The following is a 26,317-nucleotide window of genomic DNA, read 5'->3' as shown; positions in this document are numbered from 1 at the left end:
TGTCTCGCTTTTCCAGATTCAAGCAGAGAAAGGCAGCCGCTTCCCCAATGTAGCCGGCCTTCTCTTGGCACTCTTGTTTTCCACCCTTTAAAATGTAAATCCTACCATTCTGGTGACCGTTTGACACAATTCCCAAATGAATGGTGGTATCTGAGGCTGAACTTCCAAAGCCTCTCACTTCTTGAAAGGCAACCCAAATACAAGAATGTCAAAGTAATCATTTATTTTCCTTCCCTGTAGGCCACACACAGATGCAGGACAAACGCTTCACATTTTCTGCTTCCCCCCCCCCCCAAAGCACGCAATCTAAGTCTTATATACAGCAGTAGGTTTATAATGTTTCCTGAACTTAAGGTGCATAGGCAGATGAAGCCTTACGCTGGAGAGAAAACAGCTTATAAATCTTCTCATAAACCGACAGAGTAAAAATGCCTCTTTTAAGTTATCAAAGTCTTTTCACAACATAAACAAGTTTAAAATAACATGTAAACTTGACTTCAGACCAATAAAATAACCCAGCAACCCTAAATCAAATGTATTTCCAGTATATATTTTTCCAAAAAGATTCCGTTTTAAAATAAAATTCAAATATATATACATTTATAACTTAAGTGTCGTTTGCTGTAATTTCTTCATGCAAAAGTAAAAGAGATGTGAACTCCTTAGAGAGGCTTTTCTGAAAACGCAGTAAAGCTCTTCACCCGTGCAAAGAACAAAGGGGTGTACATCTTGTCAATGTCAAAAGAAGAGATTGCGGTCTCACCAGTAGACCTATAGGAAAGCATCACAAAAATTAATATCTTAAGTGCAAAATAATAAACTATATGATGTTAAGGTCTCATCTCTCCCTATCTTTGTCAACCTATTATTTGTACTTATGGTCTAAGACAGGACTCAGCAAATTCCAGCCACTAGGTTGCCATGGTGTCTATAAATTTCATGGCGGCACCTAGTATTTTCTGTGGTGATTTTATCGTCGTTTCTCTTGGAGATCCTCAATGGAAGGGCAGAGCTTATAGATCATTTTACATCAGAATATGCTTTGATGTATAGCATAAAAACACATGAGGCTCTCTTGGCCTTGGCCTCAGCCTAGTGGAACTCTCTGTCTAATGAGACCTGTGCCCTGAGGAACCTGACTGAATTCCGAAGGGCTTGTAAGACAGATGTTCTGCCAGGCATATGGTTGAAGGCAGCGATGGTACCATCTAGACAGCTGAGAGTGACAGGCATATAGTCATCCAAAGCAGTCTGTGGGATTTCAATGGACTCAGTTCAGTGTAGACCTGTGTGTGTGTTAAGTGCCATCAAGTTGCTTCTGACTCATGGCGACCCTATGAATCAATGTCCTCCAAAACATCCTATCCTTAACAGCCTTGCTCAGATCTTGCAAATTGAGGTCTGTGGCTTCCTTTATTGAGTCCATCCATCTCTTGTTGGGTCTTCCTCTTTTCCTGCTGCCTTCAACTTTTCCTAGCATGATTGTGACTCTTGTCTTCTCATAATACACCCAAAGTACGATAGCCTCACATAGAGTGTAGACCTAGGTTTCCTATTTATCCTATCAAACTCTGTCTTTCCTTTCTTAGTTCCCCCCTTTAAACTTACTTGTAAGTAATGTGACAAGAGTGATGAATCCAAACAAGTTTGTTGAATCTCTGGCGTCCGCTGGAACATAGCTGTAGCCCTACATGAAAGCTGTGATCAGTTTCTTGAACAGGGACACGGCAGAAATATCTGAACTTGTGGTAGTCAATTGGTTTCTATACAACAAACAGGGGAAAAACTGTCAAGAATATGTAGCTGTAGAGATGATTTTCGAATTGGTGTAAGAATTAGAATTGATAAATTACATAGTCCATATATTTTCATTTGTACAAAATATTATAGGTTCTAAACCACTCACCATATGAAGGCTAGACTTGAGAAATTAGAACATCAAAGTACTAGCTAGGTAGAAAATCAGCACCCACTCACTGTGGGCAAAGTACTCATGTTACAGGAAACGAGATATGCTATTCATTTGCAGTTTGAGTTAAAACGTGTACAAACATTCCAAGTATATAAACCATATTTCTAATACAAAGTTGGTATTAAGAACCTACAAGTAGGACTTGCAAAAATTATACAGGGGTGGGGATTGAAGACAGGCAAAGACTGTCCACTATTGCCTCTACGTGTCTCCTACCCCTTAACCTCAATTCCTCCCCCACTCCCAATAACTGATTCCCAAGTTCTGGGTCTCATTCTGTATGCAGAGAGGCAAAAGTACAAGTTACGATCAGTAGGCATGGACAGAAGCCATCATTTTCTGACCACATGAATTTATGTGGTGGAATATTTTTCATGAAACTTCTCCAAAAAGTCTTTAAATGGCTCATTAACTTCCTTCTGTTTTAAAGCAAGTTAGATAACTGGTGAAGTCAACTAGATCAAATCGCAGGTTTCCTTTAAGCAGGTGTCATACTTTTTTTTAAATTCAAAGAAATTCAAAAAGCAGTGTTTTCTGTTGTTGTTTTTCAAGAAAGAAGCACTTTTAACAGAATGGCCCAACTGTGAGAGACAGAAGATATACATTTCATTCAAATAATTTAATGTTTTCTTGCTGTATTAATGTTTTATTCGTCTACAGCTTAGTTTTGTATATACCTCTTCCTTCTTCTTTGTCATTACAGCAAATACTTTGGTTTGATTGTCTGTATCCTGGGAAAGGCGATAATGGCCAAGCAGGATTGCATCAGTTCTAAAGTTTAGAAAGAAGGCAGTTAAAAATATTTCTCCCAGACCCAGAAGTACATATTGTAACTGCAAAATTCAGACCTCTTGATTAATATATATTTTAGTTTATCCCTGGAAATCCTATCAATGATACAGTATATATACACTGAATTTGGCTCAACATGTGCTAATTTTACATACCTTGTGTTTTTAGTTCGTAAACGAGGAACAATAGACTGAGGTTCTTCTGGAGTTGTTAACATCATTACTTGGCCATCTGGAAAGAATCTCAGGTACCTATGAAGTGAAACAGTGTTAAACCTTGGGGAAAGTTTTTTTTTTATTTTCTCCTTATTCATCCAGAAACTTCCCCTTAATCACCTACAGAAAGGTGCAGAAAGACAACATCAAACCACACAGAAAGATTATTTACATGTTTTTTAACTTGGAAACAGATATTGCTTTTACTTAATTTATACTTGCATGTGTTCCAAGAGGCATTTAACAGTCTATCAGAAGAAAAAGGTAGGAACCTAAAGAGCCCTGTGCAGGTAGCCTATTGTGTCTGTATAAGCACTAGGGGATGCCCGATTTATTGTTTTACTCACAGCTTCTTCTGCTGTATTGGAACACGCTCCCAAAGGCACAATTTTCATGAGTGGCTTGGGATACACAGGGGAGCTGAGATCAGAAAAGGGATTCTGCAGCATCTTGCATACAAAAACTCCCCATGAGCCATTTGGATCTTGGCCACAGAATCTGCCCAAACAGCAGCAGGTGACTTACAAGTGCTGCTGGAACTATCACTGTAATGCAAGCAGGTACACCAGCATAAATATTTAGGACTGGGGTGTCAGGATGATCCAAAAGGCAAATAGGTCTACATGTTCACAACTGAAGAACTATAGAAGCTGAATGAAATTGTCTGTTAACTTTAATCTTGTTTGCTGAACCAAATAGTATCATTATGGACCCATTTCTGTGATCATACTTCCACTTTTGCATTCAAGAAATCCTGGTCAACGTGCAGTCCTTCAAATACACTCATGCCTATGGCGATTGGGGCTACAGGGCAAGGAGAAATAACTACAATGATTTTACCTGTAATATTCCACTTGATGCCAAGCTCTATAGAAACCATCTAGAGACTGCTCTCCTTGACGTATGTACGTTGTCTTGCTGATATACACACCTATTAAATGCAGTGAACAAGCATATTCAATCACCCATAAATTCTTGTTCTGTGATCCTTTGCGGTTCAAGATTAGATTTATTAAGTGAGAATTTTCTCACTAATAATGTACATTAATTCATCTAAAATTTGCAAACCAACAGGATTCCTAAAACAGAAGTTGTCATCTGTCAGTGTATCAATGTTTTGGGACATCCTGTCCCACAAGTAATACTGATACCTGCCCATAATTGCTAAAAAGTTAGAAATCCTAAGGGCTAATGAGTAAGAGGTGTAGATCTGCTCCAGAGTGTCAAGTTTGCGACCCTCCTTATCCTGTGGGGAGGAGTGTGAACTGGCCCTAAACCTCCCTGGGAGTGCCTCCATCACCATAGAGTTAGCTACATGGTGGCGTAGGAGGAAATCGCAACCCTCCTGTCTGAACTTTTCCCATTTTTTCCACAGAAGCTCTGAGGAGAATTGATGAACCGAAGCTAGCACACGTCCTCTCTTCACAGCGGCAGAAGTGAGAACCAAAGGAACAATGCTCCCTCCCCCCGGTCATGTGATCATTTGGGCAGGAAAATCGTGACACTGACACAGGATGAGAGGAAGCACTCTCCAGAGCCAATCTTTCTAGAAGCTACCAAATCTTTTCTCCGTGGCTGGCCTGCACATGCACAGTCCCATGTGGGACTACACAGAAGCCACAATGATGTAACTCAAAATTCTATGGCTAATTTAAATAATCCAGTTTCAACATAGTTTACCTTACCATCAAATCGAACTCTGGGCCTTTCCAAAAACATTTCCCTCCATGAGGTATAAGGAACCATTTTGTTACAACTTCTGCCCCACACCTTCAAACAGGCCTGACGCCAAATTTCAGGGTCCCTGATTGAAAGAAAAAAAGCAAATCCTCAAAGCACAGATTTCAGTTCTAACACCAAGGCACACAAGAATACTGACAACAGAGACAAGAAAACAACAGGGTATAGACAGAGAAGATGAATGATATGTTAGTTGTTGTAATAAGAGCTATATTCTTCCCACAGTTACAAAACATTATGCTCAATGGCCACAGCGTCTCATATTTTCTCTCAACCCATTATCCTAGAGGATGTGGAACACTTCCAGAATGGCTTTTAACAACAGTTACAATTCTTATCAGCGTGAACAAGAATTATATCTTACATATTACACTTTTTCTTGTCAGTCAATTGGGATTCATGCCTGGCCTACCCATGTTTAATTCTTTTGAACATAAGCCTTGGAAAACTCACTTAGCTCTTTTGGAGCTCTCTTCAAACTTTTAAATACTCGTTGGAGTATATTGGGCAGCTAGAGATACTCTTTGAGGTATGTTTTTTATATACAAGAATTTTAATATTACTTAATAAAATGTATATTTTAAAAAATGTTAAAAATTATAAGAATATTATGCAGGACTGTATATGCTTTTTATTCTTCAGGCTGATGAAGCCTTAGGTGAAACGCATTGAATACCATGGATCTGCGTTCCTTCCTTCGATCCAGTTCTGAACACTTTTGATGGTCCCCACCGGACTATTGGCATTACCCTTTTAAGGAAATCTCAAGACACAGACGAAACCACGTATACTTTTTTGAGTTCGTGTACGGACTTCTTTTCTCATAAGCTTTTTGGCTTTGTAGGTTCTTCTGGTGGTGACTACTCATGACTATTGTTGTATATATTGTATATAGTTTGCTCTTTTTGTTCAGTTCTGTTGTCTTTTTGCAAAGTCTTGGTGTGTAGTGTGTTCCCATTTGAATCTATTTTGACGTTGTTTGAATTATATTGAGCCTTTCGTTGTATGTTATGTTGGCCTACCCATGTAGCAGAATAAGGTGGCAGAATGTACACTGTAAATGGAGAATGCGGTTTTTGAATGCTCATTCATGTTAACAAAAAAAAAACTTCCAAATTCTAGTGCTCAGCTTCACCCCATTCTTCTGCATTCCGAATATAACAGAATTACAATGTTTATAAAGGACTTGAGACTGTCTAGGCGAGTGTTTTAAAGAAAGACCATGTATACATGAATGAAAGGGTCATGAATCTACTCTCCCTGTGCAACACTACAGACTTGTCTAACATGATGCAGATTCATTTTACCTGGCGCAAATGTAAAAACCTCTGCAGACCAAAGATAACTGCTCTAAAGACCGCAGGTCCAGATCACTGGAAACCACCCATCGAAAAATATACATCAACAGCTCCATAGGCAGCACTACCAATAAAAACACAAAACAAAAACCTTGTTATAATCCATTATACCATAATGTAACGATACCCTTTTATACCCCCTGTAATATGGACACCCTTGGACTCTCATGTCTGTACATTGGAACTGTTGCTCAATGGCAAGGGAGGCATAGAGAGAGACAGCACCACACTCCAAGACACAGGAGCACCCCAGACACCCCACTAGATGTTGCTGTACGGAGCCAGCAGGGACCTGCGAATGGCACACAGCACCTGGACCCGGAGAAGGGAAGTGGACCTGAACTCCATCTTGAAGGTGAATGCAGAGCAGAACAGAGAACTCCAAAATCTGCTCCTGCCTCTCCCCACCTGTGAATCGCCTCTAGAATAGCTGCCTTCTTGGACACCTTTGCATAACCAAGAAGATGGCCAGCCTATCAAGATCTGCCTAACTACGTCAGACTCAGAACAATAGTGTTTCCCCCTTCCGCACCTTACATTCCTTCTCAGGGCAGGCTAATCCCATCTTCTCCTTCCCCTCTCTGCTCCCAGTTCCTGCCAGCTGTCAATAACACAATCCCTGAGTGATTGACAATCACCAATAATCCCCTCATATTCCGATCACCCTGGCTCTCACCTTTTCACCACTCAATCGTTCTCCAGTTTTGAAGCAATCTTACCTTTGTGCCCCACTGCTTACATACCCTGTGAGTCAGTCTGCCCCAAGGGCAGAATTTGACTATAAAACAGAGAGCCCTGGCACACGTCAGTGGCTTCTCATTTTGGATCCATAACACAAGATGTGAGTCCTACACCTGGCGTGTAGTCCTTTTCCCCCTTCCCTCGTGCAGCTGCTATTCTGGAACCTCATTCTGCAGGAAAGGTGACTATGAACCGCTTGGGAATCTCAAAACCTTTACTTTCTTAGCTCTCTGTGTATTGGGAATTAACTGTTTGTTTGTGTGTGTGTGTTTTTACCCTATTTGATTACTTTTAATAAAACCCTTAAAATTCATGAAGGCTTCCTCGTTACTGGGTTGCTCTCCATTTTGGCTCGCTCACCTAGGGGCAGAATTGGTTTTGAAAGATCCCCACGCCAGCCTCTTGCAAAGCTCTATTTAGTCTCCAGCTAATTTCCCCAAATAAAGGAGACCCTCTGTGCTTGGCGTAACAGAAAGTGTTTCTAAAATTATTCTTTGGAATTTATTTAAGAATCATTCAACTGACTAATTAAGCATACTGTAGTTCAATAACATTCTTCAGCATCATGACAGCCTTTATGGCTCACAAAAGGCTAAAAGGCAATTTGTTATGGTGAGAACTCTTTAAAGAAAAAGCCTTAAATTTTATTAAATTGTGCAAATACAAATGTTTTCATGTGGTCTGAACAAAAAGTTGAATCCTATACACCAGGGGTGGGGAACCTTTTTCCTGCCAAGGGCCATTTGCATGTTTATGACATCATTCAAAGGCCATACCAGGTGTAGATCTCCCGGAGGGGGGGAGAGGCTAGGGTTGCCAGGTCTCCAGCCACCACCTGGAGGTTTGCAACCCAAGGGGAGGCCACACAGAGAAGACCTGCAGGGGGCCCCCGCTCCCCCCCTCCCAGGCGGGAGGGCAGCCAGCAGTGGGCCGGAGCAAACGAGGCGCAGCCCACAGTCGATCGGCAAGGGAGGAAAACAGAGAAAGAGGAAAAGGGAGGGAGAGAGAAAGGGAGAAAGAAAGAAAATGACGGAGGGAACGAAAGAAAAGGACAGAGGGAGACAAAGAAAGAGACAGAAAAAGAGGGAGAGAAAGGAGAAAGTGACAGAAAAAGAGGGAGAGAAAAGCCTCCCCCCAACCACACACACACACACACACACACACACACACACACACACACACACAAGCTGGCCCCGCGCGACCAGGCCCCAGTCTCCATGTTCTCTTCCCCCAGAGTCCACAACCCCCCCCCTCCAAAGCCCAATCGGCTCCCGCATGCATGCTCCGACACCGGGAGCCAAAGGCCTCTCCCCCCCCCTTGCTGCTCAACAGCCGACAGGCAGCGAGAGGGGCTTACAATGTGCCGCGGCATTCCTGCATGCCATGGCTGTTGGGGGCAGCCTTGGGGGAAGCATCCCTCCCCCTCCCCTCTCCTCTTGCCGACCAACAGCCGACAGTCGGTGAGAAGAGGTCCAAAGGGCACCACAGCGCCCCTGTAAGCCGCAGCCCCAGGAACACCCTTGGGGAGGGCCACCCTGTGCCCTGCCTCCACGGTAGGGCTCCGGAGCTCCCGAGGGCCAGAAAAAATGTCCTCAGGGGCCGCATATGGCCCCCGGGCCTGAGGTTCTCCATCCCTGCTATACACCATCAACATAGGGGAATGAAGGATACAGATTTCAAAGTTTTTTTTTTCCAGTGCTCTCCAAAGTTTCCCACTGGGAAAGTTTTCCTTTCCCATTTTTTCCTGGCCATCACATTTCTAGTACTACCTGCTGTTTGAAGTGGAAAAACCCAGACACAGGTTTACCAACTCAGTGGTAACTAGATTATAGTCAGTGTCGAGTATATAGGGCTAAAGTGTCATTATTAACAATATTTTGCATTTTAAAATTCTCTTGCCTGAAATATGGGTCTGATTCACATCAAGCTCAGGCTGACACAATTTGATGGAAGATTCCTGAAGAGTGAGTTGCTGCTGAAAGTAGGATAGAAGGTCAGCCATCTTGCTATCTTCCTCATTATCCTCAATGCTAGAGAAATAAAACATCACTTGAGATTGGAATAGTATAAAGCAACAGATGACCAACTTCAATGAAATCCTAACCATATTTATTGACATAAATCCCAATAATTTTTTACTTATGCTTTAAGCCTACAATCCTAAACACATACTTATGAGGGAATAAGACCCAGTGAATGTATTTGGTACAACTGCCAATTCTACCTGGGAAAATTCCTGAAAATTCTGCGGGTGGATCCTTGGGAGGGAGGGATTTGAGAAGAGGAGGGAGCTCAGCAGGATATAATGCCAAACAGTTCACCCTCCAAAGCAGCCATTTTCTCCAGGGGAATGGATCTCTGCCATCTGGAGATCAGTTGGAATTCTGGGAGATCCTCAGGCCCCACCTGGAGGTTGGCAATCCCATTTACTTCTCACTAAAGATGCTTAGAATTGTGCTCAATGTATCTAGGAATGTATTAAAATGTAACTGGCTTTAATTAGGCTTATTACAATTTTCCATATCCCAGGTGAGACCTACTTACTTTCTTTTACGTGAAGGGCAACAAGCCATTATCTAAACAGCTTTCAGATATCAAATCTATTAATATATGCAGGCAAGCATAGATTAGAAGGTGGGGGAGCCGACTGAAAGATGCAATTAGCAGTTAGCAAATGAGAAAACATAGGTGGGAAAAGGGTTAAGTACTCTCCTGCCTGCTTCTGCTTTCAGTTCTAGTTGTCCTGCTGAGATGGCTTCTCTGGTTTAAAAGCATGTGTTATCTAGTTCAGTATAAAGCAGATGCCCTGCCCTGGATGGCTCAGGCTGGCCTGATCTCAGAAGCTAAGCAGGGATAGCCCCGGTTAGTAATTGGATGGGAGACACTGAGGAATACCAGGGTTGCTACACAGAGGAAGGCAATGGCAAACCACCTGTTAGTTACCTACCTTGAAAACCCTACACGGTTGCCATAAGTCAGCTGACTTGATAGCACTTTACACACATTAAGAGAGATCATACAAGCATATTGAAACAATAAGCAAGTATGTTTCTCCCAATGCTCTCATTTTATTCATTTGCTGCTAAATTTAACTTTGGTTTAACAAAGGAGAAGATAGGAAAGCAAGGCTTTAATTACAGCTAGAGGCCCCAGAAGAAGGCAGAAAGTATTATAAAGTAAAAGAACTTGCTGAGTTTAGAAAAGTAGCCCAAGATGACAACACAATGACTATTTACTTGAAAGTAAGGTCTATTTTGTTTGACAGGATTTATTTCCAGGCAAATAAACACAGGACTGCAGCTGTAGAAGCACTGTATTACAAAAAAAAGCAATATATAATAAAATCAGTTTTTACTTTTTAACGTCAATATTGAATATTTAATACTGCAGATGTTCACCATCATGCAATACAACATATGTCTACACAACAGCAACAGTAGTACTGAATGGTAAGTCTTCCAGAAAGACAAATCTGTACAATGCAATTATTTAAAAAGCTGACAGAAAATGCTACCTGAAACTGGGAGTGTTTTTACACATTTATTTCAGAAGCTATGTGTCTATGGCTGTTTGCTACACTGAACTGAGTGAAGAGAAAAACGATAACATTTACCACACAATTCTAGGCATGTTTGCTTGGAAGTAATTCCCATTTATTAAATTCAACTGGACTCACACACCAGCAAGTGTGCTTCTATTGATGGAAACCAATATTTTGTATTTATTGATAATGCTGTGAAGCATTATTTTATTTTACATAACTAAATGCATGCTATTATCGTCATAATCAAATTCTGTTGTACGAAATGAAACAAGTATTATTGCTTAGCAATAACATGTATCTTTTATTTGAAGATTTAAGTTTGATTTGTATCTGCCTAATTTTTTGATAACAGATCAAGCACTGGAATGAAAGTTTCTGCTCCAGAACCTTAGTCCTCAAAATAATATTATACTTACTAGTTTTTCCCAACACCATCACCATCTGGAGACCGGGTATAGGCAATCTTAAACTCAATGTCTGGAACCAGTTGCATGGCCAGGCGGTAGAACTTAATAGCTAAAAACAAAGGCAGTGTCTACTTAAGTGGATTATATTTAACATTACTTAATATCTATTCAAATTGTGCTTCTAAAATTATTAGAAATCTTAGGCAATTTTGGTTGTCTTATACTATTTTTGTAACATATCAAAAAGCAAATTATTCAAAGCCTGAACTTAAAAAGAATGTTTAACTAAATTAATATAAAATCTACTTTTTATAGTTTCAACCTATAGTAGAATTTACTATTCTGATACTTTTTACTGGAACTGGTAAACTGTAACAGGAGTTGATTAAAGCACTACTTATTCCCAGACAGTACGTGCATAAATTCATCTGAATGATTACAAGATGTTCCCATGGAGTAAGTAGTTGTCATGTGTTTGAAACCAGTCCAGCAACAGCCTACTTGCTTGAAAAGGGGAGAAATAAAGCAATATACAGTGTAACCCTAAGCTCAGTTACACCCTTCTATGTCCATTGGACTTAGAAAGGTGTAAATCTGTTTAGGATTGTAATGTTACTTTGTAATGTTACTTTCTTACAGTAAGGCAAGGGGCTTTAGCTCATGCTACTCAATCCCACTAAGTCAATTAATCAGAAGTCCAAGCATTCATAAATACCGTTCAGATGAACTATCTATGCTTATTCGGCCGAGGGGATCATGCTAGAGACCTTATATAACACAATAGGCTGGATCCGCACAGCTATTTCATTCAATCTTACTTAATTTCCCTCCTTACTACAGTTCCAAGTATCTCCAACTCTTCTGGGTTGTCAAAATACCCTTCCTTTTTCATCACTGGAAAAGGTAGGTGAATCCAACTCAATAGCATCACGGTCACTTGAAAGAGCGCCTCACTGATCCCTGAGTAATGACCAAATTAAGAGGCAGAGACTTTTGTCTTGTGTTGATGAGGAACAGGACATCTGGTGTTTTCTGGCCCAGTAAAGATCTAGAAATGGGGAGACACTTGTGAGAAGCTCACAGTTCCCCTATCTGTACCTTCTTGGGGAAGCCAACCTCATGGTTCATCACTACATTTACATTCAGCAGGTAGGTTAAGTGTTGAACTGGTAATCAACATAATTGTTCCAAAGAACCATGCACCTAGTCCTACAGGCGTAACAGAAGTCTTTGGATTTATATGGGCTGCTGAAGGTAATCATGGCATGCAGGTAAATAACATTACCTGATAAATAACATCACACTAAGCCTGTTTTTCTCCAGGCATTGGCACCACCATGAATGTCTGTTTTCAGTGATACTTCAGGAAGATCCAGAGTACAAACACTCATGTCCTCACATATTAACATCACAGGTCCGCTACAGAAAAACTTGCAGGTGATGAAGACAGAAAAAGCCAATTTTGAAACACACCTAATTTAGTGATTACTGACTTGATTGGGATTTACTTCTCGATAAGTGTGGTTAACTTAGCAGCCTTGGAACTAAGCTTGGTAAATACCTGGAGAAAAAATGTCCTGTCCTCTTAAAATAGGCATAATGGGACATTATTTACCACTGTGCAATGATAAACGTCACCTGCCCATTTCCACATATTCAGCCTCCATTGAAGGACTTTTTTTCCCCTCCAGGCCTGTTGGCAAGCATTTGGAACCAGTGAATTGTAGAATTGGGCAGTTTAACAATGAACGGTTCCATTTTGGGCACCCCTGATCTCTTCCTGTCTTTTTCCAGAGGGGACATAATGGAGCCCCTCCTAAATCAGATCCCCCAAAACTTCAAACCAAATATGAAGGGGGCTGAAACTCCCCACCTTCTTTCCTTTTTCCATTCTTACCCAGAGGGTTAGAAAAAAGATGCAACAGAGAAGGCTTTCAGAATCACAACTTTAAGGATTGAGCACTCCTCCATTACTGCTGGAACATCCACAGTGTGTGTCTGTTCATGCTTCCACTTCAAGGGGAACTTCATTTTCCATTATTCCCACTGCCAATAAAGGAACATATAGGTCTCTAGCAACCGGCTAAATCTGAAGAAGGGTGGTAAGAGCTCCTGACTCCACCATCCAGAAAATGAAAGACCCTTAGTTCAGTGAAGCAAAATTTAAAGCATGCCAATTGGGGCTCAAGTGATGCAGTGGGTAGATTGCTGGAGTAGGATCTGTGTTCAAATGCCAACACTGCCATGAAATTCGTTAGGTGATTTCAGGTCAATCATTTCCTCTCAGCCTAACCTATTTCACAGATTTGTTATGAGCATAAAATGGGGAAGGAGAACCATGTATGTTATTGTAACCTGCCTGGAAGAAGGGTAGTCTAAAACTGTACCAGAAAAATCAGTATTAGACTCAACACTGAGATGGGCCTGTTGTCAATGAAATTGTCCACAAAGGAGAAGATAGGTGTAACTACTGAAAGACAATTGTTTTGGAAGTTGTTGAAAATCTTTAAGATGGCAACATGCAATACAAAAACTGTAACACTGCACACTCCTGACTACAAATACTAACCTACTACTGGCAAGGTACAGGTTGAGTATCCCTCATCCTGACTGCTTGGGACCGTAAGTGGTCTGTATTTCGGACCTTTCCGTATATTGGAATATTTTGAAACTTTTGCATATAAATAATCTTGGGGATGGGGTTCAAATGTATGTTTAATATACACATTATACACATAGCCTGAATGTAATTTTAAACAATATTTTTTAATAATTGTGTACACTGAACCATCAGAAAGCAAACGTGTAACTATCTCACCAGAATACCTGTATCAGCCGTTAAACAAGAGCAACAAACAAACAAACAAACAAACAAACGGAAGGCTTTCAGTTTTCACCCGTGATGGAGTGTGCACAGTATTTTATTTTTTTAGATGAGAGGAAACATTGAGAGCAGGAAGCACGCATCTGCCTGCATGCCAGCTCGAAGGGTCCGGTTTCTGGATCAGTCTGGATGTGGGATGTCCAGATAAGGGACACTTTACCTGTACAAGTATGGAGACACTCAAGCAATTGGGATAATCTGTGCCATATGTGGCTCTTAGAAATTAGGTTGGCCCTAAAGAGCTGCCACCATTTAAGGCATATAATGCAAGAATTAGCACTCAGCAACATATACAAATTTTTATATCACCACCATTAAATCACCACCAGTTACCTCAGGTTGTATAAATAGAGACTATTCCAAGGGATTTTCCACTCCTAAATATACTTTCCTTTCATACCTTGCAGCAATACCAAGTTATTTACACACAAGATTTTGAAAAGTTTCTTTATTTACAGACAAATACAGTAAATATTACAAAATTAACAAGACTTCAGTGGGTATCTCCAGTACCAAGTGTTTGGAAAAATATTTTTTTGCCTGACAGGAACTGCCAAAGTATGTAATACTTAGCTAGATGGACCAATAAACAGTTCTTCTGAAAGCGCAGAATGAGCTTCTTGATCAGCACTGAGACTAGGATAGGCATTAAGTTTAACTGGCAAGTTATACTGCTGCACAAACGCCTCGAAAGAGGGAGGCAGAAAGTCTAACAATGAACCACAGACTATAAATCTACCTCAGATAGAAGTTTGGAAGATCCTATAAGCTCTAATAATGCCGGTTTCCTTGACAACAATACTGCTTCTTGAATTATAAGGTTGGTAAATTTATGCTGGACATTGTGAGTTAAAAGAAAAATGAATGTTAGAACAAATCTCATTCAAGCCAAACTAGACTTCACTGGTGAGTCTTTCCTTACGGAAGTGAGGGACCTGCTGACAAAAGTCCACATTTCATAAATAATAGGTATAAAACTTCTAATAAAATCTGTTTTTTCAACTGGTTTTAGGTATAGTAACAGCCTTTCTTAAATGGTGATATTTTCTTGGTTGATTTTATTAAAATATCTAAGCCACAAATCCCCAGCGTGGAACCCATGGGTGCCATGGTATCTACTGACAGTTTCCTAGCACCCACCAAGTGTTTTTAGAAAGTGGGTGGGGCCAGGTGGGACTTTTGCCCAGCAAGGTTTCTGATTGGTTGTGCAGTTTTAAAGACGTTGTTTTGGCAGCAGCTGCTACCACAGCACAAGGATCTTCATTATGTGACCGAATGTAAGCTGCTGCAGCCATTTTTCAGCTGGCTCCAAGCACTCCTGCAGCAGCTGTTTGGTAGCAGCCGCTTTGCGGTTGCGCCCACCATGCTAGGTCAGAATTCCAAAGGTGCCTGCAGGCTCAAAAAGGCTGGGAACCCCTGATTTAAGCACTCAAAAAAGTCAAGGCAACATCAGCTGTGTAACAGAGAGCATTTAAATAAGTAATTGACGAGTTGTACTTTCTGAGCTGTGAAATCAATTTATGGCACACCATATTATTGGTAAATGCAACTAGCAGCCTTTCCCACAGAAATACTAATCTTGAGGATAATCTTCTGCAGTGTGCACATTAAAACAAGTTAGATTTTCAATAAGATAACTATGAAACCTATTTCACCAGTGCCAATGAACTTTATCTGACACCAACAGATGATGGATTTCTAAATATTACCAAAAGCCCCATTACTTTATGCTACAGCAGTGTGTGTGTTATCCCTATCTAGAAGAGAAGTTTTTCAATTTGAGATCCTTTCCTATGTAAAGGAACAGCTCTTCACTCTAATTCATCCAGCTCATTTTCATCCGTTTCTTCAAAAAGCTCTTGCCACAACCACCCTAACCTACAACTTACCCAAAGATAACCCATATCCTTCATGACTAAGCAGGGATTTCAACTAGCCTGGCAGTTAATTGGGACACCACACTGGCTTTCTATTGTCAGAAGCTACTCACCAATTCAAGCTAAATTAGACCAATTCATACCGATGTAACCCCAACAGAAGGCTGCTGCCTTCTATTACCTTAAGTTCCAAATAGCCTAATATTCCATAGGAGGGTACTATTGTATTATTCGGTTCTTGGTATTTTTAATATACAGAGTGCTTTGCAATAAATTTATTCATCCTCACAACAACCCTGTGAGGTAGGTTAGTCTAACAACTCAATGTTTCCAATTCATTGGTTTCATGTCTAGGCTTTGAAGATAATTGTCAAAACCAACACACTCCCAAATAATATCACAGGAGTTCTGAAAGATCAACATTCTTCAGTTTTATCTTTTTTCAACAGGTGTATTCAACAATAGCAAGAGGTAAAAATACTGCCTAGCTCTCAATCACATTTACAGTTCACTTGCTCTTAGCAATTACTGCATCACAGCTGTTATGAACAGCTATGATGTGAAAAGCTGTGTAATTATATTAAAATGCAAATGTTAGTTTACCTTCATAAAGAGCCCCATTCTGTTCTTGTTCTACTGCCTTCAGGAACAGTTCTCTTGCCTGCATAAAAATTAGTCAACTGTTTAAGAGTACATTACAAATTAGAAAAATAAGTAACTAGTTGTCATCTATTAAAAAAAACCCAGTAAATTCTAAGTAGTATTAAGTATCTTTAAGTATAGTTAGGTATAGCTCTTAAAATTGTTCTTAGGTTTGCCAACACTCTGCACAAAAAATGTCCTGCCTCTTTTTAACGGAGGCTTCATGTATGGAAATGGGCAGGCAGTTCAAACTTTCCATGGCATGGAGGAAAATACAATCACTCGGTAAACATTCCATCAAGCATCTATTAAGGGGACAGGACATTTTTTCTCCAGGCTGTTGCCAACTCGAGCTGTTATACTTCTGACATATGTTTTGTGGACCAAGCTATCTATCCAGTTTTAGTCTCACTCACTTCAACGTCTTGCCTGACAGTGAACACCTCACTATTAGGACACTATGTTGAAGCTATAGAGGATTTACAGCAGCTTTTTCCTCTGGAAGTAGCAAGTCAAAAGTATGGCCATCATGTTAATATATACTGAAAACAGTAAGTCCTTGGAGATTATATTATTCACCTAGAGCAAAAGTCTGTGAAAGTGGTAATAAACAAGAAAGCAAACATCTGGTAGATGATTTCCAAACCTTAAGTCTAGAGAAACCACGTGTTCCAGCTGTAATAATTTTGTCAAGCCTTAAAATTAAGACCTGAAATACAAACCAGCACAAAACCACTAAGTTTTCTTAACATCATCAATATTTTGGATAGATGTAAGTTGACTTTGCAAAGATTTTTAGGACATTGGATGAAAAGGCTCACAGGAAGAAGGGAAGCAAGAGTGAATTCAGGAGTAACAACGAAGTGCCATTTCCTTTTTCAAGAGCAAACTGTCTATTTAAAAACAAAGTGACTGAAGTTAATTGAGTTCTTCAATACTGAAATGCCCTTTATTTCTACAATAAATTATATCTATTTGAACATATAAATTGCACAAGTATGCCTCATCAGTTCTACCTTAGTATCAAATCTTACACCTCTACTCTAAACATGTTTGTCTCCTTTAACTTAGTGAAGTCAAATCCAAGAGATTTAAGAATAAAACTTAATCACTTCCAAATATCTATTTCCCACTCTCTTTTCCATACCCTAGTGTTTATATCTACCTACACAGTTTCTTCAATTTGGGGTACAAATAAGAGAAAGCAACAAAAGATGACACACTGGTAAGAACAGAAGTAGAAAAATTAGTTAATGCCTTGCATGCTTTGCCTACAAAGAAAGCATTCCATTAGCCCACTGCAGAGGAATGTTATAGTTTAAGAAGATCAAGTTCTTTACCTTTTCCTCTTTTGCTAGTTCTTGCTTTTCTTTGGCATCTACAGCCTTTACTGAAGGCCCTCTTGCCGATGCTCTCCAGGGTCGAGTTTCCAAACCAGCAGAACCCACCCCTGGGGTAAGTTCAAACATCCACTTTGCTCTGAACATCTGGAGCTCTGCCTAGAAATCCAGAAACTAAGTCCAATATTTGGGTAGACATGTCTACATACAAGAAGTTAAATGATGTGCATGTCACAAGCGACAAGTGCTTAAATTAGTTTCTTCTCAGTTACATAAAGAATAAAATATTCTGAGTCATTTGCTTTCGTTATTTACCCCAGGGTATATTATCTTAGACAGAAACTGACATGTGGCTGCTCAATATGTGAATTCATATGCATTATCCAAAGCTAGCACTGTAGATGTAAGTGACTGAGAAACTCTCAAGTTAACACTATCATGAACCCTCACAGGTCAAATTTTGCAAGTTTAGAAACAAGCAAAACAGGATCTTGTCCTCAGCAATCCCAGGGCTACTGGAACTAGTGTCACAAAAGCAGATGCATCAATAATTTGGTTCCAACAATATAAATAATGTAGTCACCTAAGTTACTATATGCACTCTCTGAACAAGACTGTAAAGACTCAGATATCCAGGGATTCCAAATATTTCCCCAGCCCTTCTTCTACAGAAATACTACAAGAAGAAATGTTGGAGAGCTAGCATGCACGCTTGAAGTAACATTTTCATCTAGTGTAAATGGTCCTGTTGGATCATCACTGCTTGATGCTGCAAAATGAACACAGAATACCTTAATTGTAGTAATTGCTAAGCTGCATGCTGTCCATTTCATATTTACTGCAAGAAAACTGCAATTGTTAGAACAGACACCATATTCTGCAGATATAAATATGGCAACTTTCACTTTAAGATGCTGTTTCATGAGATGCCTCAGCCTAAACCATAACACTCTAAAGAGAAAGAAAATATATACTTGCAGATGGAGCATAGCATAGCTTATTCTTTGAAGAATGACCATTAAATTTCATATAACAGTGTTTTACCACTCTGAGAAAGAGATTCTGTAATGAATTTTCTTCAAAGCTGTCTTCACAATGACAGACAGTAAACCACTAAAATTATAAATTCCATTCTATAAAGTTTTGTTTAGGCTCACCTGCCAGATCATGTTTTCAAGCATAAAAATTTGCCTCCTTCCACAGCTTTTAAAAATGAGATCCAATATATATTTTGTAGAAATGAATGTACCCTTAGATTCAATGATAAGGAAAAATAACGGAAGGAATGATAAGCACTTACTCTACTGTCTCAGTGGAAATGTAATGTTACCTACAAGCACCTACCTTTATGCTGTTTTAGCTCAGAAATTAGGCACATTATGAAACAGTTCAACTATTTAAGTATTCCTACACATCGGCTTTAATGTGCTAAACTGGGACAAGGGTACCAACCATAGAAGGACACATGTACCAAACAACAAAAATGCGAGGTTATCCTGTGTCCTACCACAGAGTAGCAGCCATACCTGAAGATTTGCTTCTCCAGACCTTTCATTGTCATCCATTCTTACCACGTCAGAGTGACAATCTTCTTCACCTTCTGCCTGATAGAGAATAAACCATATAAATGAGAAGATTCATAAGATGAATAAGAATCCTAAAGTCATACAGAAAATTTAGGAAATTCGTTGCTAGAGGGTCAATAAAATACCACCTACTTTAGAACCTCAGACCTAATGAAAATTGTGTCTCCTTTCCAAACAGATAAAAGGATCAATGCAACTAACAAAGTGAAGTTCTATTCTGGACCACAAATGCAAAATCTATATGCAAAATAAAATGCATTATTGTCCACTATATATACCTAACACACCAACCACACAACCCCTGGCAATAAGAATTGTTTCTAGATAGCCAAACAAATCAGTTTAGGAAGCAGAGTTTATTCTTTGGGGAGGGGGGGTTAATAAGTTGTTGCTTATGCAGCGGAAAGTCATCAATATGACCAAGCTAGTTTTCAGGATCTTAATTTACAAGGATAATCGGAATTCTAGAAAGCTATCAAGAGATAACAGGTCAATACTCTCTCTTTTCCTTATACACACCCAGCAGCGTCAAGTAAAGAGAGGAGCAGAATTGATAGGAAGCAACTTTCATTTCCTTTTCTTTAGCTGCTTGATTTTGTGATTTAGTCCCCCTCTTTATATTAAACTCATATTTAACTTATTTTGTTTTATTGTTATTCCTTACTTGTGAATATATTTTTTTAAAAGCGAACAGCTCATGTTCTTCAAAGGAGGGGTTATCACTCAAATATATCAGGAAGAGAAGCAGAATACCGCATAAGTGGCATCATTACTTTTAAAAAAAACTGCTACTGGAAATCTCACGTCTTTTGACATGGTTTAAAAGCGATGCTAGGTATATTTTTCAAAAAGCTAATTTGTTTCTGTAGTGTTTTTTTTTTTTTGAGGTCTTAACGAAGTCGATCTATACCGACAAGCACCACCCCAAGCAAAGTTTCTCTGATTTCAAAGAGTTCCAGGATGCAGTGAAAGACAAGAGTCACCGCAGTCTGAACCCACTGCTTTCAATAAACTCAGATGGCGGCCACCCTGGCCCAAGACCGCGATGCAAACCACTCGGTTAGCCTTTGGCCTGTTTAGGACCAGCTTCAAAAAGCTCCAACGTACGCCGCCCCGCCCCCTCCTGCACCTGGGGGTGGGCGGGGCTACGGGGCAGGCCCCCGCCCCGCGCGCGCACGGCCTCCCTCCCTCCCGTCACGCACGGCCCCTCCCCCCTCCTCACCATGCCGAGGCGGTTACTGCCAGGCCGTTCCTTCCAACGGCGGCTCTCGTCAGGCCGCGGCGCTGTTGCCAGTTTCAAGCGAAGGCGGCCCCCTCCTCCGGTTCCCTCCCGCCGCCTCTCCTTCGCGGCAGGCCGACGGGTCGCCTTTTTGTTTCTTCTTCGCCCCTTCTCGAGCGGTAGCAAGCGTGGGGGTGGGGGGGAACCCAATTTAGCAGAGTTCTCGGTCGGAGAAACGGACCACGCAGCGGGAGTCACTGCGAGCGCGGCGTACGGCAGCCATTTTCCCAGCGAGCGAGAGAGACAGTGTGGCGGCGAGAGAGAGAGGGCGAGCGCGCGAGCCGCGGCGTGTGTTTGCCTGTGTCATAAGCTGACCAGCGAGACGGAACAGACGAGCCGGAATTCTAGACGGGGTCCCGCGCAGGCGCGTAGAAGGACAACCCCCCCGAAAGGAGGTGCTCTCTGCCGTACGTTACGCTCGTGACGTTTAGAGATAATAAGATACTTTTTCAAACAAAAGACTGCAATTCCCAGCAGGCCATGCTCCTGTTCGTTTATGCCGTTAGGGAAATGTGGGCGGCGCGCTGAACGCCGGGAGCTGCCAAAGTGCCGTCTGGCTCGTGATTGGTTAGATTAAACCATGGCGAATTCCGGTTATACGTGTGGTGATTTTGTAGTCTGGCTGGGGCGCGTTTTATTCTAAACCAACCGGTGAGAGGGGTGGTTCGTTTTAGCTCGTACTTCTGCTTCCTTCTATCGCTGTGTGTGTTAATATAAATATAAGCTACGGACAGGCACTCAGTAACACGCAGGAATAAGAAAATGTTATAAAAAACAACGGAACCCCCAAAAGCAATAAAAAAACCGGTTAAAGAAGTAAAATTATAAAGTTTCTTAGCAGCGCAACGGTATGGTCAAAGCACAGCAAACTCAGTAGAAGGAACCTAAACCACTAAAACTTCAGAAGAATTTAAAAATACGGTACTTGGGATTTGTACAGCCAGGTAATCTGCAGTGAGACCCTAAGCAAGTATTTACTCCTCCCTATTAGTCCTTGGAATTTCACCAGTGCTTTTATACAGAAGCAGCCTATGGTACCTCAAAAACGTGGCACAAGCGCTTATGGACTAGAGTTGGTTTCAGCGAGACTCCCCCTTTTCGCTGTAACAAAGCAATATGGCGGTCTTTCTGGAATTTGTCACACTGCTTTTCTCACTTTGCTAAAAAGGTCAGGAAAAAAAATGAAAGGAGAAAGGTGATTTGCTGGCAGCGTTGGATAAATATAATCCATTAGCTCAGTGGTTGGGACCCCTAGATCCCAGAGGCGCAGCTGCTGAGTCAAAAGTCCCTATAGAGCTGCCAGCTCCTTTTCTGCCTTTTGCATGCATGCTGCGAGGAGGAGCAGAACAGCAAGAGGTGGAGAGTAAACATAACCACCTGGTGTTTGGCCTGTTTCCTGTCCTTAGCTCTCTTGGTCTGCTGGTCACTGTGCTGCTTAAGACATTGAATAGGCTCCTCAGCTTCCTGTTATGTTATGTTATAATTCTTGCCTAATGAATCCTCAAAGGAAACAAAAACTAAAATGTAAATAGAAAAAAGCAGTCAGCAGTCAATCTCTTAATGTATCTCATCCCTCCCTTGCCTGGTTAAGCAAAGGGAAGGGAAGGAGATGGGGAGTAGGGGGGGGGGACTAACGCTGCCAATACAGCTGGAAAACAAAGATAAGAACTTGAAAAAAGCAAGTGAAATAAAATGACAAAAAAGACCAAAAATAAATAAGATAAAGCTAATATAATAAATAAAACAAATATAAGTACGGAGCGCAGCCTTGAGCCTCCTTCAATCTCACACCAGTAACTAGATCTATTTATTTAGTAGATCTGTCATTCTCCCCTCCTCATGAGAGAGAGTGACTGGCCCAAGGTCACCCATCAAGCTTCTATGGCAGAGTAGGGATCTGAACCTAGGTTGCCTGCCCCTCTTCTGATACTCTAACCACTACTGGCTCGCATATGACTCTGATATCATATGCTTGCAGTTTGGTGTCCCATGCAGCTGTTCTGTGGGTTAAAGGTGGGTCCCATGTCTGGAAAAGTTAGTTTAACTGCTTTAACTAGACTATGCTGCCAGAGTCAATCAATAATCTTATCCTGTGCAAACTGAATAATATTCTTCGCAGTATCCACATGCACAAACAAGGAACAGGTTTTGATTTTTCTTACAAAGGACCACTTTTCTTCCTGGAGTATACATGGTACCCCAATTAAACAATGTAGCTCTTTCAAGTACCTGTGAGTTGCATTTAGAGAGATGCTAAATTGGAATGTACATTTAGCAGTTATTAAGTCCTCTGCATTACAGATTGTGGATCCATCCTGAGATTCTATTATACAAAGGGTGGTTTTCTTATTGATCCAGTTCTACAATTATTTAAAAGTAAGGTTGTCCCACATTTATTGTAGGGAGTGGAAATATGGGGCTGGAAGGAAGATGCTCTTTCTAGCTTGGAAGGGATTCAAAATCTTTTTCTTAGACACATTTTAGCTCTCCCTAAGGGAGACACCTGTGGCCCTGATGAGAGCAGAAACTGGTCTCCCTTCAATCAGGGCTCATGCCCACCTAGCAATTGTTAAACACTGGAAGAAATATAGAGCAGCTAGAATAAACATGTTTAGTGGATAATCATTCAACCACTTAATGTCTAAGGGTTTGTAACGCCATAGTTTTATTAACAATATTCTTGCACGTTATTCTGTTCCTGACGACCTTCTAGGTATTTCATCTGACAAATCTCACCTTAGAGACCGGGTGTTCAATTGTGATACATTGATTGACAGAACAATAATTTTGGAATCTAAATTTTTATTATGGTTTAAATTCTTTAAAAATGATCATCTTAGAACCCCCTACTTGGTTAACCTTTCAGTGCAGAATCTCAAGGTGGCCTTCATAGCCTTACGCTTCCAGACTATGCTTTTTTTGACTGGCTGTTACAGTCAAACACCAAAGGATCAACGTCTATGTGTATTTGTGGAGACCCAACTCTGGAGGATCTAGTCCATTACGTTTTATCATGATCGTTGTATGTGGAACCTAGAAACAAATTATTAGATGGGTTATTGAAAGGTGTAAACTGTGGCTCTGAATCTGAAAAACCGATCTTCTTATTATCAGACACTGATTTATACGTTACCTATAGAATGCCATTATTTGCCCTGGCTGCAAAGAAAATGAGAGCCAAAGAGGCTTGAAAGAGAGTAACTGTTTAGGCATTTTTAAAGAGATTTTTTTAGTATAAAATGATCTATATTGTACGGTAAATTTCTGTCAACTGCTTTTTTTACCAGTACCGTTATTAATTTTTAACTTCTATTTTTTAATGCTTTTATTCCACAAAATTTTGGAAAACTATAAGGTTATTTTGTAATGGCCAATGGCTATACAAATAAATGTACTCTTACTCTCTTACCAAGGACACTTGTTTCAATTTCTACAGGTGGTATCGTAGCTCACACCTGCCTAAAATCCATGTTGAATGAGCTAGAAGCTCACTCAGTGTGTGGAATGTAACAGGTTTTGACTAAAAGGTGCTTGGCGCATGTTGAGAGATCCTGTTACTTCATATATTTTAGGTTAAGTCCAGGTGTTGCAAAGAAGTCCAGTGCTTGAGCCGCAGTAAACTGGCTCAAATTAAGCCTGCTTCGTCTTCAATTAGAGAATACAAAATGAGATTTTACGGTATTCGAGGCTAGGCTAGTGGAGGGCCAGAGGGGGGAGCTGCTGGGTTACTTTCGCCAGGGAAAGCTGTCGGTTGTCCCTGCTAAATGTCTGTGTTTTCCTTTTGTGTATGTGTATTTTTCCGCTGGGTTGAAAGCTTCTTCCTGTCCATCAGTGTGATGATTCTATCACAGAGTTTGACTTCGTGAGAGAATCTATGGGTCCCGGCAGCAAGGTTTGTAGTAATTATGCTGTAATTAGGATGTTGGGCAGGGTTTTTTTTTTTTTTTTGTCTTGTAGGCACTGTATTTTCCCCATTTGCGGGATTTACGGCATCCTGAAAGGCTGCATGTGGCATGAGGATTTCTGAATATGTGTCACTTACCAGACATGACAGATTGGGGGCTTCAGTTAATGAGGTTAATCTTAATGTGGTTTCCCCTCCCCCCTCTAGAATCCTCAGTGTATTGTAGGGTGGCGATTTGTTTGTGGGATTTTTAATTGTAACACTTTGAATCTCTTACCCTGTTTTTAACTTTGCTGCTAGGTTTTAGAGTTTGATGCCTCAATAAGAGGCCTTACTTGGGAGCTTTCTGATGAGGCCTGTACTGTAAGAAAAAACTTTAAAGCCACTGTTTTCTTACATAACAAACATCTGAAAGGGATGCAAAGATGGTACTTGGATACAGTGCCTATTTGTGTGATAATTATCTAGTGAAAGGTGCTGCACAAGGATTCAAATGTGGATTGTGCAGCAAAACCTGGAAATGCTACTTTTGATCATTTGTCTTGTAGAGTTAAACTAACTCTGAAAGTTCTGGTGACTTAATGGATGTTGTTCATAATTGAGTTTGGCTCTTCTTTTTATGCAGCAGCACAGTTTTGACGGACTGTCTGGTGCCAGCCTGGATTCCACACAAGTAAGTATACCGGTACTTTAAATTGCCTAATATATATCAGGGCTAGAAGTAATAACTTTGGCTAAAATGAAGATCTTCTGTTTTGCTATACGTGAGGCTTTGTTTTCTACCCCTGCCCAACTTGTGACCCATAAAAGCAAGTACAGCTCACTAGCCAAAACCTTTGAGGGTTTTGATAAACGCCCTGTTTTTGCTAAGAGCACTAAAATAAAGGGGTTGCCAGGCCGAATACATGACTGATGGGCTATGAGTTGGTGGAGACCAGGTTTAAAGAGAGATTGTATAAGTGGATATTTTGCTGTTTATCTCTTGCAAGAATGGAGAAATAAAACTGAAAGCCAGTCAATGTAACTATAACGTTCTGTGATTTAATTGACAGTAGTTACCAGTATTTGCAAAAACTGACATCAGCCTCTCCTCTTTTATTTAGCAAATGCATTGTCGGATATTCAGGATATGGCCCTAGGCCTTTGAGTATCCATTATGAAAGCTTCATTGTTCTCATTCTGGCATACTCAACTGCCAGCAAGCTCAAAAACATTTTTTTTTAAATAACTCTGCATTTTTCCTTTTTCTGATTAGTTTTTTTCAGCTTCATAATTACTGTGTTCTGTATTGTAATGACACAGATTATATTTGTATATTTAGTTTTCAGTCAGATAGCATTTAAAAAACTCCTGTAGGTACTTAACTTGTAGTAAATATTTGTTAAAATTCTCCCAGTGCAAACTCTGCCTGTGATGTGCCTTGTTCTACATAATTTCCATGTCTCTTAGGTCTGACAATGGCCATTAATATGACACGTGAACATCATTGTTCCGTCTCTTTGGTATAAGTTTGACTTTATGTTTCTTGGCACTGTGATTCACAGGCCGGTAACCATGTATAAAAATCAACTGTATTAATCCACTGCACTTAGGGTTGCCAACTTCCAGGTGGTGGCTGGAGATCTCCCGCTATTACAACTGATCTCCAGCCAATTGAGATCAGTTCACCTGGAGAAAATGGCCGCTTTGGCAATTGGACTGTATGGCATTGAAGCCCCTCCCTTCTCCAAACCCCACCCTCCTCAGGCTCCATCCCCAAAATCTCCAGGTATTTCCCAACCTGGAGCTGGCAACCCTAACTAAGCTATATATGAGCCCAGCCTTGGCTGGGAAGATAGTGGGATATATATCTAATAACAATAATATGTCAGGGACCTATTGCTAATCTCCTAATAACATTGTTTCTTCTAGCTGTAGGAAAATGAACCTTCCGGTATGATAATTTTTCAGGTACTTTGTTTAGCCCATGCTGTCTTGTCAAAGGTGTGTGTAATTTATATCAGATAAGATTGTATTTAGCTTTTCTGTATGTATGC

The 26,317-nt window shown here is 40.5% G+C and overlaps 2 protein-coding genes across 2 annotated transcripts in view; one reads left to right on the top strand and one right to left on the bottom strand.

Moving 5' to 3' along the window:
- Nucleotides 1-184: 184 nt before the first annotated feature.
- On the bottom strand, nucleotides 185-20,344 carry FBXO9 (F-box protein 9). Its single transcript, XM_056856921.1, has 13 exons — nucleotides 20,321-20,344; nucleotides 19,039-19,116; nucleotides 17,513-17,671; nucleotides 16,134-16,191; nucleotides 10,779-10,878; nucleotides 8,718-8,848; nucleotides 6,027-6,141; nucleotides 4,665-4,783; nucleotides 3,820-3,910; nucleotides 2,920-3,015; nucleotides 2,650-2,743; nucleotides 1,609-1,763; nucleotides 185-771 (listed from the first exon to the last, which is right to left on the bottom strand). The coding sequence occupies exons 1-13, from the start codon at nucleotides 20,321-20,323 to the stop codon at nucleotides 663-665; spliced, it is 1,308 nt and encodes a 435-aa protein (XP_056712899.1). The 5' UTR covers nucleotides 20,324-20,344; the 3' UTR covers nucleotides 185-662.
- The window catches only part of LOC130484002 (glutathione S-transferase 3-like), a 99,652-nt gene continuing 78,855 nt past the window's right edge, over nucleotides 5,521-26,317 (top strand). Inside the window, exon 1 of the mRNA XM_056856917.1 lies at nucleotides 5,521-5,525. The gene's annotated coding sequence lies outside the window, so the exon portion shown is untranslated. The remainder of the gene's footprint in view (nucleotides 5,526-26,317) is intronic.

Source organism: Euleptes europaea, chromosome 10 (genome assembly GCF_029931775.1).
Source record: "Euleptes europaea isolate rEulEur1 chromosome 10, rEulEur1.hap1, whole genome shotgun sequence".
NCBI classification, from domain to species: Eukaryota; Metazoa; Chordata; class Lepidosauria; order Squamata; family Sphaerodactylidae; genus Euleptes; species Euleptes europaea.
Note: the sequence above shows the minus strand (reverse complement) of the source record. Positions and strands in the feature narration are given on the sequence as shown.

What these genes read in the sequence shown, in the direction of transcription:
- FBXO9 (XM_056856921.1), bottom strand. An exon ending in TGACAAAGAAGAAGGAAGAG is followed by an intron (nt 1,764 to 2,649) that starts GTATATACAAAA and finishes TTTGTTGTATAG; the next exon opens with AAACCAATTGACTACCACAA. An exon ending in TCTTGTCACATTACTTACAA is followed by an intron (nt 772 to 1,608) that starts GTAAGTTTAAAG and finishes GCTTTCCTATAG; the next exon opens with GTCTACTGGTGAGACCGCAA.